This window comes from Boleophthalmus pectinirostris, unplaced genomic scaffold, assembly GCF_026225935.1.
Source record: "Boleophthalmus pectinirostris isolate CB_2022bp ecotype Guang Dong unplaced genomic scaffold, ASM2622593v1 HiC_scaffold_3, whole genome shotgun sequence".
Classification (NCBI taxonomy): Eukaryota; Metazoa; Chordata; class Actinopteri; order Gobiiformes; family Gobiidae; genus Boleophthalmus; species Boleophthalmus pectinirostris.
The window spans coordinates 5,429,692-5,447,115 of record NW_026571299.1 but is presented as its reverse complement, the minus strand read 5'-3'; the positions used below and the strand labels follow the sequence as shown (position 1 = coordinate 5,447,115).

Genomic DNA, 17,424 nt, shown 5'->3' with positions numbered 1-17,424 from the left:
AAACTGAGGTGATTCTTGGAGATTCCTTCCACCGATGGTGCGACTGAAACAGACGAAGGGTCTAAAAACTGACGGATCGGTCACTAAATTACCTCTAGACAGGAAACTTCAACAGTAATTCTGAACGCGCACAAGGACTGTCACTGTATTTCTCTTCCCTTAAAAAAATCCTCTATACAACCTTTAAGTGCATGGTTTTATAGAAGCAACAGCTTATAAACATCGGGAACTACATATCCCATGATTCATTTCAGCGCACATAGGTTAGGTTAAGTTAGGTTGCTTTATTCGTACCTGTAGGTAAATTTGTTTTGCAGATTTGAGAGGCAGGTTCCATATCCACATTTCACATTTCATTCATCCACATTGTGACAAAGAGGGTCACTTTATTTCATCTATCAACTAAACAGCTAAATGAGACTATCCCGGGTTTGCTTTATTTAGTCTTCGTTTAGTTTAATTGATCACATTCACACAGTTACTTTAAATTCATTTTATTTGGTTATATCCTTTTGTTTAAACTTAAAGGTTGTATGGAGGATTTTTTTTTGTTTCAAGTTGTCAATGATAGATTATAGAGATGCAGTAGCCTTGTAATTATGATGACCAAAAAAAAAGAGACTAAAAATTCATCAACTCTGGACGTGGTGGGGCTAAACATTTGCCAATAGATAACGACACTGCCTCGTTATCTGTGAGCTGACAGGCTGTCAATCAAACTCCCTACGTTTCTAGTGTAACTGACTTGCCTGCGCCGCCGGTACGTGGTTTACGTACGACTGTCACACAGTCCACAGACGCAAGACGCACAGACGCTGTTTACTCCACCAACACAACAGTTCTTAGAGGCTTTTTTTGACCTATATCTTCCTCGCAGTTCGCACAAAGTTTGTTGCAATGGCGACAAGAATCCAGTCCAATTCACGCATGCGCAACATTTGAAAAAGGACAAACAGTCGCTGGATTTCTCGTTCCTTGGAAAATCCTCTATACAACCTTTAACTGTGAGAGGAGGCGTGTCTTTCGGCAGCCGTATTTATAGGTTCAGGGGGGAGGTGTTGGCCCAGACCATGTGGAGGGAAGCCTCAGAATTGGTTCTTTTTGTTTTATCAAATTGGTTTGGAGAATTTTGGTTTTAGTGTTTCTCGTTGAGTTGGAGCACTGTTTAGTTTAAAGGGGGATTTAGGCCTCGGATGATAAACAAAGGCAGCACACCAGGAAAACAAGGAAGTTGCAAGAATTTTACCTGCGAGTTGGTGTAAACCCAGGGGGAGGGACTTCCTCTCTGGGCTGTATAAAAGGAGAGGCAGTGTAATCAGTTACAGGTTCACCATCAGTGCAGCCGGGTGCACGTGGGGTATTTTCTTTTGTTCCGTTACTTTCTGTTGCTTTTGCTTTAGTTAAGCACGGTTATTTTTGTAAATATGTAATTTAATTTTGCCCACAACTCGGTGAAGGATGCAATAAATAATTTTTTGGTAACGGGACGTTGTTTCATCTGACTCCTACTTCGAACACTTGGGCCAGCTTCCCCACACACATTATATGCAAAAAACACGTATAAAAACACAATTACAAAATAAAGTGTTACGGAGCTCTAGTGCAGAATGATTTGTTCCATAAATAATTTGTTAATTTCATCCATCATGCTTGGCTAAAATCACAAGAAATATTAAATATGTTAAAAACACACAATCTTTAGATAAATAGATTACAGTTTATTCATAAGTACGACAGCAGCCAGAACAAAGCTCCTTTTAAAACTCTGAATTTAGTGGATGTTGGACGTTTTTAAAAATCCTCTGGGACGTTGTCTGTAAGTGTCTCGAGTCCAGAGAGTCCAGGCGGCTCTGAGGACGGCCAGTCGCCCGTTTAACCAACGGATTCAGGGTTCACAACATGAAAAAAAATATGTTTTTTACTTGAATTCTTGGGATTATGACGTAAATAATTAACGCCAAAATCTTGTCAGTGTATGTTAAACACAAAAAAAGTGTTCCATCTACAATTATATCAACCTCTTCAAAATATCGCAATAAATATCGTACCGTTAGATTTGGATATCGTTACATCTCTAGTCCTGAGGCAAGAATTATTGCTGTTGATGGTGTTTTTTGTTGTTTTCTTTTTACTTTTTTGTGCATAAATTGAAATCACTTTCAATTTGACTGTAACTTCATTCAGTTTTACTTCGCCACAAATAGTTATTCCTCTATCATCCTTATACTCTCTTTTTAAATAATACAACACGATTTCTTATGCTTGAAAACGGAGATCTCCAGGCAAAGAAATAACACCTCCACGATGAGTATTTCCAGCACTGGAAAATCTCTAGAACCAGGGACAACTTTGAGCTACGAGTAAATACCAAAATACTGCTCTATTTCTTCTGTTGTGTAAAAATCCTACAATCTTGAGGCCTGTTTTCGCCCTGGTTTTGTTTGTAATAATAGTAGTAATATTAATATAGTAGCAATATTAGAGTAGTAATAATAGTTGTAGTAGTAGTTGCTGTTGTACTAGTACTAGTAGAAACAGTAGTATTCTAGTAGTAGTAGTTATTGTTCTAGTACTACTAGCAGTGTTCTAGTAGTAGTAGTACTTGTAGTTGTAGTAGTAGTTGTTGTTGCTCTAGTACAAGTAGTAGTTGTAGTATTCCAGAAGTAGTAATAGTTGTTGTGCTAGTACTAGTAGTAGTATTCCTGTAGTAGTAGTTGTTGCTGTACTAGTCCTAGTAGTAGTAGTAGTCTAGTAGTAGTAGTAGTAGTAGTAGTAGTAGTAGTCTAGTAGTAGTAGTAGTAGTAGTAGTAGTACTAGTAGTAGTAGTAGTGTGCTAGTACTAGTAGTAGTATTCTATTAGTAGTAGTAGTTGTTGTACTAGTCCTAGTAGTAGTAGTAGTAGTAGTAGTGTAGTAGTAGTAGTCTAGAAGTAGTAGTAGTTGTTGTACTTGTCCTAGTAGTAGTATTAGTAGTATTCTAGTAGTAGTAGTTGTTGTGCTAGTAGTAGTAGTAGTAGTAGTTGTGCTAGTACTAGTAGTAGTATTCTATTAGTAGTAGTAGTTGTTGTACTTGTCCTAGTAGTAGTAGTAGTAGTAGTAGTGTAGTAGTAGTAGTCTAGTAGTAGTAGTAGTAGTAGTAGTAGTAGTAGTAGTAGCAGTAGTAGTCTAGAAGTAGTAGTAGTTGTTGTACTTGTCCTAGTAGTAGTATTAGTAGTATTCTAGTAGTAGTAGTTGTTGTGCTAGTACTAGTAGTAGTATTCTAGTAGTAGTAGTAGTTGTTGTACTAGTCCTCGTCGTAGTAGTAGTAGTAGTAGTAGTAGTAGTAGTAGTAGCAGTAGTAGTAGTTGGTCTAGGCCAGGTTTAGTTCTTGATTTAGACCTGGTTTAGATCTGGTTCCGTTTTGGTTCTGAAGGTAAAAGAAATTTTTGAAAACTACCACCACATGACATCACAAGGTGGAACACCAAAACAAATCCTTCTTTCTATTACTCCTTCTTCTTCTTCTGGTGCAAAAATCCAGCGCGCGCTTAGTCTTGATCCTGCTTTGGCCCCCTTTTTGTGTCACTGTCACGGAGAAAGTGCGCGGTGTGCACATGTGGGAGTCCGTGGAGCCGCCTGGATGATGGGTGACGCCGGAGCGCGGAAAGTGGGTCGGACCCCCGTGTGAATGAATCAAACAGCTGATCGTAACGGGGCAGGTGCGGCTGCTGCGTCGGCGATTCTGCTTCTGCCGGTTCCGCTCCTCCTCGAACTCCCAACGCGTTATTTTAGAGGAAGACGTGAAGGGGAGGGCTAGAGATACTTCTGTTCAAGGGGGAGAGACTTGTAAATCAGGACTTAAAGGCTGTGTTATGTAACTTTTCCGGTGGAGCGTCCGTCCATTTCCGTACTTTTTTTAGACTATAAGTCGCTCCGGAGTAAAAGTTGCAACAGCTAAAACACACGTAATGAAGAAGAAAAAAAACAACATATCATTAATCTAATAGCTAAAGAGTTTTGAACGTTTTCGGAAAATTAAGAAAAAACTAATTTTTTTTTAGCAAGCACATTTTTTATTGATATTGTAAAGAGATGACTAAGGCACATTTTAGACTTAAGGCAGACTGATTTTAGACTCTAATAAGCGTTCTGAAAGGCTGAGGACAAAGGCAATAAGGCAGCGTTCAGACTGCAGCCTGAAGTGACCCAAATCCGATTTTTGGCCTCTGTGTTCCTGTATCTGATCTTTTATTGACAGTCTGAACCACACAGATCCGATTTTTTCAAATGTGACCCAGGACACTTGGATATGTGCTCCTGAAACCGATACATATCTGATCTTTTGACATGTGACTTCAGTGTGAACGGTCAAAGTGCATTCATCCACCTACACGTTATCAACAAGACACAAACGTCACTATTCTGCGCTGAAGTAGGTGAAAATTGTTAATGAACTCCGTGTCACTGAAGTGAAGCACATCACCACTCACCACTCTTGGCTCCGTCTCCACATCCACACGTTCCTTTCAACGGACGTCGCTGCCGCTGTCCCACAAAACACCACGACCAAAAACCTCGTCCTTCTCCTTCTCAATCTCCTCCTTAAAACAAGTAAGTTGTTCATGTTCTGGCTCCGGTACGAGAGGAACTTTAAAATCTCCAGGTGCTCGATGCTGCGTCCATGTTTGGACAACTTCTGTAAACACAGAGACGCTCGCTGCGGTTGACGTCGTCGTGTCTCCAGTGTCACATGTGGGACACTTTTGGGCCGTTTAATGTTCACACTGGAGTCACATACAAGTCACATTTAACTGGAAATGTGAAACGACCTCGAAAAAACATCGGATTTCACAAAAAAATCGGAATTGAGCGTTAAGCCCTGCAGTCTGAACGTAGCCTAAGACAGGGTGATGCAGCAGTGGTACACAATTTGGCCAAAAAAAAAAAATGACTATGGCAAGTTCTAGTAAAAACAGTAGAAGAGAGAACAACAGACTGTTAACGTCACATATGAACAGTTCTTCAGATAAACTATAACAAACAACAGAACAGAACAAGTTTAACAAACTCTCCATCTCACTCCAAATCACTAAATCCATTCAATTCTTCATCCTCGGTGTCACTTCTGAACAACTCGTCAGACTCAGCATCAGTTCCAGTTCGAATTATTCCGGCCTTTCTGAATCCCGACAGGATGGTTTCGATGTCACTGAAGTCCAGGTTAGAGCTCTAGAATCCCCCGCGGGACCCAAAATAGTGCGGCATAGGACACATTTTGAAAGCTCATTGCGGGAGCGGGTGGTTGGGATGATAAATATACAGTATACAAATGATTAATGTTTGCCTGTCATACATAATTTGTGCTGGATATTTTATTTGGCATTAATAAAACACTTTAAGCAGCCTAAATTTGCGTATGTGGTCTAATCTTGTGCACATTTTAGACAATTTCTTTCCACTTCTTTCTTTGATAAAGCTTATGAAAGCCAACGTCCCCATCTCGAGGGACTTGTGGACGGGAACGAGATTAAAAATTACAATTCTTTGCGGGAGAAAAAAATTCAGTCCAGGCTTTGTCGATCCATCCAGTGACTTCCAGGAAAGTTTCACGGTGCATCCTCCCGGTGCCACAAGTTTCTCTCTCACTCCAAACTTTCTTTCTGCTGCTCGATTTCCGTTTTCAGCTGCAGATTTCACGACTTGCAGTTTGTAATCTGCAAAATCAGATTTTCTTTTTGGGGGCATTTGTGGTCAGTCTTCTCAGTCGTCTTCATAAGTTTGTTTAAATTTTTGATTTTTAGTAACGGTGCGATCGACCTGACATGATACAGACAGGACAGAGGCTCTTTCTGCAGGAGACATGCGCAGTAGAGCCAAGTGACAGTGGTACAGGAGGAACAGGAGCAGCAGATACTCACACACAAGACTAGAACCTCTCCACGCTTCACTCTCAACATTTTTATATATAAGTCGCACCAGGAAACACCCAAACCATGAAAAAAAAGTGCGACTTATATTCTTATAGTACGGTATTTTACAGAATTAGTCTCATAACGGTATATTTTTATTCTGTGTTTTTCAGGTCCGAGCTACAGACGCCGACAGTGGAGTGAACGCCGAGATCGACTACTCCATCCACCAGGCCTCCGACACCGTCCAGAGGCTGCTCCGAATCGACCGCTCCACCGGGATCATCTACGTCAAGGGCCCCGTCGACCGCGAGGAGGAGAACTTCCTTAAATTCTTCGTGGTCGCCCGAGACCGTGGCCCCAACTCCAAAAGCTCCAAAGTCTTAGTCACCGTCATCATCAAGGACCAGAACGACAACGCGCCCGCCATCGAAATCCGCGGGATCGGACTTGTCACTCACGACAACGGCGTCGCCAACATTTCCGAAGACATGCCCATCGGAACGCCGGTCGCTTTGGTGCAGGTTTCCGACCGCGACGAGGGAGAAAACGCCGTGGTGACCTGCGTGGTTGCCGGCGACGTCCCCTTCCAGCTGCGCCCGGCCAGCGAGTCGGCAAACGATCGCAAGAGGAAATACTTTCTTCAGACCACGACGCTTCTGGATTTCGAGCGTGTTAAGGATTACCGTATTGAAATCGTGGCGGTGGATTCTGGAAACCCCGCGCTCTCTAGCACCAACTCTTTGCGAGTACAAGTCACAGATATTAACGATAATGCGCCAGTGTTTTCGCCAGCGGTCCTCGAAGTGGACTTTGCTGAAGAAAACCAACCGGGGGATAAAGTTTTAGACGTTATTGCTACAGACGCAGACAGCGGCATCAATGCGGAACTCGTGTACAGCATTGTGGAAGATGCGGGGCGGCCACGTCGGCTTTTTGAAATCGACACAACCACCGGGGAGATCACAGTTAAAAATCTTTTAGACAGGGAGGAAATAGAAAGATACGAATTTTGCGTCGCAGCTGCTGATAAAGGCGTACCGAGCAAAACCGGTACCGCCACTGTCATCATTAACGTCTTGGATCGCAACGACAACGATCCCAAATTCATGCTAAGCAGCTATAGCTTTTCCATCAACGAAAACATGCCTCCGCTGAACCCGGTCGGCGTGGTAACAGTCTCCGACGCGGACAAAGGCGAAAACGCAAGAGTTAAGCTGTACGTCGAACCGGATAACGGAAAATTCTTTATTCAAAACGGCACGGGAACTATTCTGTCCAGTATTTCCTTCGACCGCGAGAAGGAAAGCACGTACACTTTCCGACTGAAAGCGGTCGATTCCGGAGACCCGCCTCGCTCTTCCTACGCCGGCGTCACCATTAACGTTTTGGACGAGAACGACAACGCTCCCTACGTCACCAAACCCGCAAATTCATCGTACACGTTCTTGAAGCGGGGAACTCCGCCGGAAACGGTCATCGAAGTCGTAGAAGCGGAGGATATGGACTCTGGGCTGAACTCGGATTTGGATTTCACGATCACGGGAGGCAACCCTTACGGACTGTTCCAAATCTCGCCGTCGACCGGAGAGATCAAGCTGGAGCAAGAGTTCAGCGCGAAGCACAACGGGCTGCATCGTCTGGTCGTAAAAGTTAGCGATAAGGGTAAACCCCAACGGCACACCACGGCGTTAGTCCACGTGTATGTGAACGACACGAAAGCCAACGTATCGCAAATCGAAGCTCTGGTTGGACACAGCCTGTACACCCCGCTGGACCACGACATCGCCGGAGACCCCAACTACATCAAAGCGCAACGCAACTTGCACATCATGTACGGCGTCCTGGCCGGGCTCGCTGGCGTCACCATGGTCATCGTGATCGTCGTCGTCGTGCGCCAACGTTTACAAAAGGACACCAAGAGCGGGTACCAACCGGGCAAGAAAGAAAGCAAAGACTTGTACGCGCCAAAGCAGGGACCAAAAAACAACAAAGCTAAAAAAGCCAAAAAGGGGAAAGCGCCCAAACCCTCGAAGCCGCTCGAGGAAGACGAGGAGGCGAGCTTGCAAAAGGGGCTAAAGTTCAATCTCATAAACGACAACGTCAACGACAGCCCCAGGATCCACTTGCCGCTCAACTACCCGCCGGGAAGCCCCGATTTGGGACGCCACTACCGCTCGAATTCGCCCCTCCCTTCCATCCAGCTCCAACCGCAATCTCCGTCCGCGTCCAAAAAGCACCAAGCCGTCCAGGACCTCCCCGCCACCAACACTTTCGTAGGGGATAACAACTCCACCGGATCTGATCAATATTCGGATTATAGCTACAAGGCTCCGAAGTACACCAACAAACAGGTAGGCGACTACGCTAATGCGCCTGTGTACAACAATCACAACATCTACTGGACCAACCGCGTGTGGTAGCCATTCCAAGGACCGTTTTTTTGTTCCATCCACTGCACTGACACTCACCGACCCCTCTGACCCCCTTTTTTTCTTTATTTTACGTTCTTCATTATACAAAAGCCGCCATTTGTTTTTTCGCTTCACCATTGTTTTCATTTTCTGTCGTTTTCGTTGTACATGTGCTTGGACACTACCACTTTCACCGTGAAGGATTTAACAAAAAAAACAAACAAAAAAAAAAAAAAAAAAAGGGATAGACCAAAAATGGGTCGCCAAAAATTATTTATCAATGAACTATTCTGAAGGATTGTTAATATTTTTTTGCTGTAAAGGTTTATTAATTTTAAAAAAGTGGACTTGAAATGGTTCCATATTGGTCTATCCTTGACTTCTATGTGATTTTCGTAATTTTAAATGTACATGTGGCACTGGTTTTGTTCATTTGATAAGCTTTTTGTGTGTTTCTGTGCTATTTCCTGCTTCCTTTTATTGACGGAGACTGTGAACTTTTGTACCTGTTGCTTTTGGAGACAGACTTGGACCAATTTGAAGTGTTCACAAGCAATTTTGAAGTGATTTTAGACGGGTCAGGGAGTTGAACAGCAGGGAAACAGCGAGAAGGATTGTACAAAAAAATATGAAGTCAGAGTCTTCTCAACCCAAGCTTATTTATGAAACTATTCTATTTTGCTGACGGAAATTTTACTGCAGAAATGAAAATTCTACAACAATTTTCAAAAAAAAAAAAAAAAAAAAAACCTACCAAAACTGTTCTATTTTCCAGTCTGAAATGTTTACTGAAGTTTGTACTGCAGAAAAGAAAATTCTGGGATATTTTAACTTTAAAAAATACAATTGAAGTGGTACAAATTTATAAATTGTTTCTGGAAATTAGGGTTTCATTTGTTAAAATTGTTAAAATGTTAAAAAAAATGCACTGTTGAATTTTGAAATGTAAAATTTCTTGCGAGAAGAAAAGTACAAAATATGAATTCAGAACTGTCAACTAAAGCTTTTATTTATTTATTTTTTTAAAATTAAACTATTCAATTTTTCAGCTTGAAATTTTTACTGAAAATTTTACTGCGTTGAAAAAAATAAAATTGTAAAAAAAATAAAATTGTAAAAATACATGAATAAAAAATTGCTTATGAAAATTCTGTCTGGAAAAAAAAAAAAAAAAAGAAGAAGAAAATTTGCACTGCTGAATTTTTAAATGTAAAAATTCTAGCAAGAAGGATTGTACTTTTTTTTTTTTTTTACTGCAGAAAAGAAAATTCTAGGACAATTTAACTTAAAAAATAAAATTGTAAAAAACACATAATATGGATAAAAAATTGCTTACAAAAATTCGGTCTGGAAATTTATTATATAAAAAAAAAAGTAGAATTTTTTAAAGTAAAATTTCAGTTTTTGACATTAAAAATAGAATAGTTTCATACAATACAAATAAGCTGTGGTTAAATAAAGACTTTATCTATAGGTTTTCTACACTATGAACAAATAGGGTACAGCTGAAGACATTCAAAACAAAACACAATCGAGCTTTTATTTTGAAAAACCCAAAAGTTTGCACGGAAATGTCAGGCCACTTCCACTTTTTGCCTTAAACCTGGTGTGCCTTGGAACTGCTTTATTTAATGTCACGTTTAAAACACAACATTTGGGAATAAGAGGGCCATTTTTGAGAACAGACAATCAACGTTAAATTTGTAAATATGAGTAATTATGAATGCGATTTTATGTTTTGTGCTGTTTTGTATTAATTTGAATATTATTGTGTGGTGTGAATGTGTTTGGAAATGTCCCATCTGTTAAGAATCGAGCACAGAATTGGAGAAATTTCATGTTTTGACAAATAATAATGTAGAGAGTTTGAGAAAGAGACAAGATAATAATAAGTACGGACTGAACCGGATCTTAGCCAGGACTAAAAAGGGACTAAACCAGATCTAAACCAGGACTAAATAAAGACTAAACCTAAATTTAGACATCATAATTCGGGATTAAATATGTCTAAACAGGATTAGTCTTAAATCAAGAACTAAACCAAGGTGCACTGCGTAACTTTTCTGGTGCTTGTTGCCATGGTGATGTCATTGCCTGGGATGTTCCACAGTACGGCATTAATCAAATATATCGTGTGTTTATTCGGTTACATTCTGTTTTGCTTTATTTATTTCTCAAAACGACCGCAAAAACACAGCGGCTGCCTACTTCTCCGCAGATCTGGCTTCGTGACCGCTCGTCGTTTCCGTGGCGACAGTCGAATTAAACGCCGTACCGTGGAACATTCCAGGGAAAAAAAGCGAGATTTGCCAGAAAAGCGACGCAATTCAGCTTTAAAACTAAACCAGAACTGAATTAAAAGTAAACATTAAAACGAAACCAAGGTCTGTTCTTGTCTCAAATCTCGACAATCCAACATTATTATTTTTTTCTATAAAACGTCTGAATCGTTCTATAAAAATCCGTATTACCTCCTCGAACCAAAGACTACTACGATTAACACACATTTTCATATCTCTCACCTGACCCTGTGTTCCGGGGCGTCCCTGTACAGTGTTCATATGTGTTTTTATTACAGAATTTATTTCAATAAAAGTGTTGCTAAAATTTAAAACGATATTTGGTGTGGATTCAATGGGCGGGGGTAGGTTTGAGGTTTCACTGTCATTCATTCATGCATTTGTGTTGTGAAAAACAGTCATTTGAAGTAATATTTTCATTTACATTCAGTGGTGGAACGTAAAAAAGTAGTAGTAAGTAGTAAAGTAATGTACTTAAGTTTAATATTATCTGTATCTGTACGTTACTTACAGTACATTTTAAAGTGGATACTTCTTACTTTTACGACATTTGAGAGCAGGTATCTGTACTTTCTACTACACTACATTTTTGAATAGGATTGAAAAGTATAAGTGTTTTTATTATAGTTTAAGAGTTGCTGAAAAGTCTGAGTGGGAAACCTGAGCAAACTAAAATATACAAAAAATAAACAGCTAGAAAAATTCTGAACAAATCTTTATCAAATCAGTATATTTGAAGTGTTATTAGATCTCAGAATATGTGTGAAATACTTAAAATATGTATTTTTTACTCTTTAAGTACATTTTGGAAAAGGTTTTGGGACCTGGTGAGTACAATAACAAAGAATTATATTTTTACATGATGTAGTTTCTGACAAAAACTATGTCCACATAATGAAATATATAACATACATTTTATGTTTTATTCATTTTGATGGAACACAATAAAGTCACAATTGAATAAAGATTTGCAAAAAGTATTAAGTGCCTGAACAGCCCAAAACGTGTTGGACGTATATGTCCACGCCAGGTCCAAGGAGGTTACGTAAAAGTGTCACAAGAAAAACAAATCTACTTCTTTTTTTTTTTTTTTCCTCTGGTATTTGTACTTTTACTTTAGTAACGGAACAGAGTACTTCCACCACATCATTTATATAAACAAAAACATTAACAAAAGGCTCATGTTACACCATTTTCTGATCTGTTATAATGTAGTTTTCTCATCACAAACATGAGTTGTGTTTTTTTTTTATTTCATTCACACATTTTAACACACAAACCCTGCGTCTTGTGATGTCATGTGAAAAAACAGGAAGTGCTCCATTGTGTTTTTAAACTCCACACACCTTTATTAGGTTCATTTGGATCATTTAAGCCGAAAGGGCGACGGTCGCACTGTTGTTCACTGACCCACAGGTTGACTGGTGTGATTCTAGCTCCCACAGATGAATGCTGTTGTTGTGTCCTTGGGCAAGACAATTAACCCACCTCGCCCCCAGTGTCTGTGCACACTGCTGTATGAATGAGTGCGATTGGGTGAGTGGTTCCTTGATATAAAGCGCTCAGAGCCTTGAAGGTGGAAAAGCGCTGTATAAAAATGTGACATTTTTTTTTTGTTTTTTGTTTCAGTTGTCAATGATGATATAGAGGTGCAGCCTGTATGAAGACAAAAAAAGAGAATAAAAATTCATTCGACGGTGGGGCCCTAAACATTTGCCTTAACGACAGGCCTGTAGCTGACAGGCTATCAATCAAACTCCCTACGTTTCTAGCGTAACTGACCTGCTCGCCGCCGGTACGTGGTTTACACGACTGTCACACATCCACAGACGCAAGACGCACAGACGCTGTTTACTCCACCAACGCAACAGTTCTTAGCGGTTTTTTGACCTATACTTCCTGCAGTTCACAAGTTTGTTGCAATGGACAAGAATCTAGGAGCAGTTCGCCACAAAAGAAAGTCCGTTTTTGAGGTCGCTGAAAGAAGAAGACAAGGGGAAAAGCAGCGAAGCCAAACTTAGGTGATTCTTGTAGATTCATTCCAGCCAGACGCAGGGTCTAAAGACTGACCATTGGTCGCTGACACTTCTGCTTATTATGTACTTATTTCCAAGAGCTGTCAAACGTCAGGACAAGCGATATCCTATGCTGAAAACGTAATTTCAAGGCAAAGAAAAGAGTCCGCTTGCTGCTGCGTGTTGTGTTCATCCATGAATCTCCGCGACTTCTCCCCCTTTCCTGTCCTCTCCCGCTGTTTCCGCTCTTCCCCCTTCTCCTCACTTCTACCGGAATTCCGCGCACCGCTCCCTCTCCTCTCTCCTCTCTTCTGCGCTCCCTGCTCCTAGCGAACGAAATGTCCGCGCGCTCCCCCCGCTCCTCAGCCTAACAACACTTGTTTACAAATGTGGTGGAAAAGCTGCTGTACGTAAAAAATGTGACCAGTTAAGCCCTGGAATTTCCAATTTTTACTAAACTAAGGTCTCGTCCTCACTAGTTCATATTTGAGTTGTTTTCGTTGTGGATGCAGTGTTCGTTTACACTAATCCGATGGAAAACGGCTCCAGAGACATAAAGATCTGGTGCCTCCAGCTCCCACGGATTCATTTGAGTACAGATCTGATCCGGTACTGTGTGGACGCCTGAAAACACTGATACTCTGATGTAGGTCTGTGCACCGAGAAGTAATTCACCTCCAAAACACTAAGAGGCTAGAACAGGGGTGTCCAAACTTTTTTCATTAAGGGCCACATATCTAAACACAGACGAAGCAGAGGTTGATCGACGGCCGTAGACTGTTGCTCAATACAGTGAATAATTGAAGGATGTGCACGTTTAACATGTAAGAATGAACCATCAGTCTTTAGTTATGCTAAGATCCTTAAAACTACACACTAAATATTAAATATTGGCTTTATCAAGGTAAATTTTCCCCCAAAAAAGTTAATTTTTCATTGCTACAAGGTGATTTGGGCCAATTCTCCTGGAAGCTCGAGGGCCAAGAAAAATTTGTCTGAGGGCCGCATTTGGCCCACGGGAAATAGTTTGGACATACATGGGCTAGAATATCTGTCATTCACATAAACGTGTGTCTGTGTGTACGACCTGCAGACGTATAATCTCTGAAAAGTTTAACATGAACCATCTCCAACACGACAGAAACACAGAACAGACTCACCATCAGCAGAACATCCCTCTTTTAGTTTATGCAAATGAGCCATGTGGTTTTAAGTTTAGTTTCTGTAAAACGTAAACAAATGTGCTCAAAGCCGTGTGGCTAGAGAACGATTGTGGACACAGAAACGACGTTTGTGGACGCAGATACGTTTCCGATACGGTGATACGCGGATTTGTTTCAGTGTAAACGCGGTCTAAAGGTAAAAGGAACGTAAACTTGAAAACTAACACTTCATGACATCACAAGGTGGAACAGAGCATTTTGACCTTTATAGATGTAGACAGACGGAAAATAAAGAGTTACTCAAACGTGTAAATGAAACAAAACACAACTCCAAGTTTATTTTTAACGAGGTAACAACATTCTAACACGACTTGACGCTCACAAGAGTCAATCCGGCGTAACACAGGGGCTTTAAATCAAACAAATCTCCATGTTTTTACAGCAGACTTTTTATAAACGCCGCTTTAACTCTCCTCCTTTAGCCTCTTTAGCTCAGATGTTGTATGCTAGCCAGGCTAATCTCCCGCAGGTGTCCGCGGTGATGACTGACACCCAGAGCTGTGGTAATAGCAGCCATTAACGGCGCAGCTAACGGCCTTTTCCTGTGTTCCAAATTACAGTCATTTCAGGGACCGGCTAAAAACGGCATCTGTCACCACAGCTCCGAGCGCCGCAGAGAAACCCGTGTCACCGTCAGGGCTTAAGGCAGCTGGGCTTCCACGAACGCCGGGAAAAAAATAGGCTTTGTTGTTGGAGTTACAGGGAAAATCCAGCAGCGTCGGCACGAAGTTGACCTTACAGAGGGCGTTTTTTTGGCGTGAAAATGTGGTGGAATGTAGTGTTTACTCGGGACAATCCCAGTTTTGAGCTTCGTGTCCCCTGTCCCAGCAGATTTACACAAAACCGCAGATTTGTCCCAGTTTATTTAAGAAATGTCCTCGTTTTTTGACCATTTTGATCCCTGCCAACAGTAAAGAAAGGCACACATCTTCATTTGTTTCCGTAAAAGCTGCTTAAAAACGACCAAAACACAAAGTAAATGTGACTATACTGACTCACATTTTAGTCGTAAACTGGCAGAGTGTGGAACAATTTTCCTTAATTACACACTCATTTCACAATTTTATGATTTACAACTGTTTGTAGAGATACATGTATGACACCCCCCTGCGCGATGTTAATGCTCAGTATCAACAGCTTACTTTACTTACTTTAAATAGCTAAGTTTCTTTCCTCCACAACCACCAGCTGCCTTAAAGATGCATTGTGTCACTTTTCCGGTGGAGGGTCCATCAAATGCTTGTCTCCATGCCAAACCCAAAACATGCTACATAGGTCTCCAGGAAGAAGAGCTGAGAGTTAATAGAGGTCAATCAAATACAATCAATCAATTAAGGAGGTGTTAACTTGGAAACTACAGCTTCATGACATCACAAGGTGGAACAGAGAGTTTTGAGCTTTGGAGATGTAGACAGACGAATAATAAAGAGTTACTTAAACAGGTGAATGAAACAAAACACAACTCCAGGTGTTTTTGAGAAGGAAACAACATTATAACATCACTTAAACCTCATCAGAATTCTGTATATTACAGGGCTTGTCCTGTCTTAGTCCTGTATTCTGCAGAATTCTGATGAGGTTTAAGTTGTGTTATAATGTTGTTTTCTCCTCAAAAACACCTGGAGTTGTGTTTTGTTTCATTCGCACAGGTTTGAATAACTCTTTATTATTATCTACATCTTCAAACCTCAAAATGCTCTGTTACACCTTGTGATGTCATGAAGCGGTAGTTTCCAAGTTAACACCTCCTCCGCCCCGACTGCAGTGAACACGATATAATAAGTTTATCTACTAGTGTTTATTAATACTTTACCAATCAGTAATGTTCAGCTGATGTGGACGCGGTGCTTGAGCTTCGTGCTCCTCAAAGTCCTCGTCCGATTCCGGGTCCAACACATGTGGCTGAACGCGCTGTATCTCCATCATGAATAAAAGTTTATTCCTGTCGCTATCAGGGCGCACGTCTGTCTCCCCCTCCCTCCCTGAGATGGCGGAGGAAGGGCAGCTCACTCAGAGCCTACCTCCCGTTTGGAGGGCGGAGCCTGTGCTTTCTCAGGACGGGCGGGGGGGAGGAGCAATAGTCGGACTTTCATAGTTCCTGGTCTGTGACTGTCTCCAAGAAATCAGTAAGATTTCAGAACTATTGTGTAATGGATGTTCCAAAACCCAAACTGTGCTTGTTTATGTGCAGAAGATACAATGTGAAAAGCAGTTATTTTGTATGAGATGGACCTTTAAATGAAGAGTTAAGGTGCGGCAAAAAAAAGACAGAGGGAACTACATAAACCATGATCCTTTGCTCCATTTCAGTGCAGACTACAAGAAGAAATAACAGTTCTAAGCACTTTTAAGTCTTAGTTTTTTGGATTAAGTCTTGTCAATGCATTTTAAAAGGAAAAAGTAGCATAGACAACAAAATATCGCAATAAATATCGTACCGTGAGATGTATATCGTGAAAATATTGCGTAAATATCGTAAGAAATTTGGATATTGTTACATCCCTAATTATTATTATTTTGTTTTTATACTTGGGCGTTCAGTTCTAAAACGAGCCCATGTTATTTTCTGCATCTACACGACTTCAAGTGAGTTTTTATAACACGTTTTTAAATGATTTCGTATCTGGAAATCATTTTTGACAACCCGAAAATCCAGAAATGTGACTCATCAGAGAGATAAAAGCAGGAAGTTTGAAGTTAAAATACGCCGCTGACAAATGTGAGTTTACCGGCGAAAATGACTCACCACATTTGACCTTTGATCTCTGACTGCGCCGCGACGTCGTTTAAAACTTATTACGAAACGGGACGCTCGCATTCCTACCGGATCCGTCACGCCGCAGTCTCCTCTGACAGGTAAATGAGTCTAAACGAGTCCAAAGTCCAAAACCAAGGGCAGGACCGGGGCCAGATTTAAGACGAAAATATCAGGTCTTTTCCAAACTTTTTTCATCATTTTCACCCACGATTAAACTGCCGAGACTTTGCAGCTGATGTCGTCAAACTTTCCCTGGGGTTGTGATTAGAGTGACCAGATTTTCAAAATAAAAAACTGGGACATCGCCGGTTTTGGGTGGTTGGTAATAATGAAATTGCGAAACGAGTGCGTAATTAAGGGAAATTGTTCTGCGCTCGGCACTAATGTGAGTCAGACCAGTCACATTTTCTTTGTGTTTTGGACGTTTTTGAGCAGATTTTTTGTGTTTTATCGAAACAAAAAACTGTTTAGGCCTCTCTTTACTGTCACAGAACTCAAAACTGGGACTGTCCAAGGTAAATAGGGATGTCTTAGTTGTGATCTTAACTGTAGGCACTGCCCTGTTAGAGGCTCTACTCAAGTTAAGATGTTAATTTTGAGCTTTGTTTCAACACAATCAGACCAGAAAGAGGGTTTTTTCTTGAGTTTCCAGACTATTTTAAAACTCTTTTGTCTGTGTTTGTCATGGTGACTGAACATTCTGCCATAGATATACATGTAGAGCACCCCCAGCGTGACTAACAAAACTGGGCCTTCACCAGATCTAAACCGATGTCAAAACTAGACCCAGACCAGGTTAAAAAAAAATGTTAAAAACTAAACAAAGA

General features: G+C 40.9%; 1 protein-coding gene across 6 annotated transcripts in view; it reads left to right on the top strand.

The window, feature by feature from the left end:
• LOC110169278 (protocadherin-1-like) overlaps positions 1 to 10,905 on the top strand; it is a 58,029-nt gene extending 47,124 nt beyond the window's left edge. For all 6 annotated transcript variants that reach the window (XM_020934801.2, XM_055160826.1, XM_055160824.1 and 3 more), the window contains exon 3: positions 6,061 to 10,905. In XM_020934801.2, coding sequence (XP_020790460.2) covers positions 6,061 to 8,310 — 2,250 coding nt within the window. In that variant the 3' untranslated portion in view covers positions 8,311 to 10,905. The remainder of the gene's footprint in view (positions 1 to 6,060) is intronic.
• The last annotated feature ends 6,519 nt before the right edge of the window (positions 10,906 to 17,424 follow it).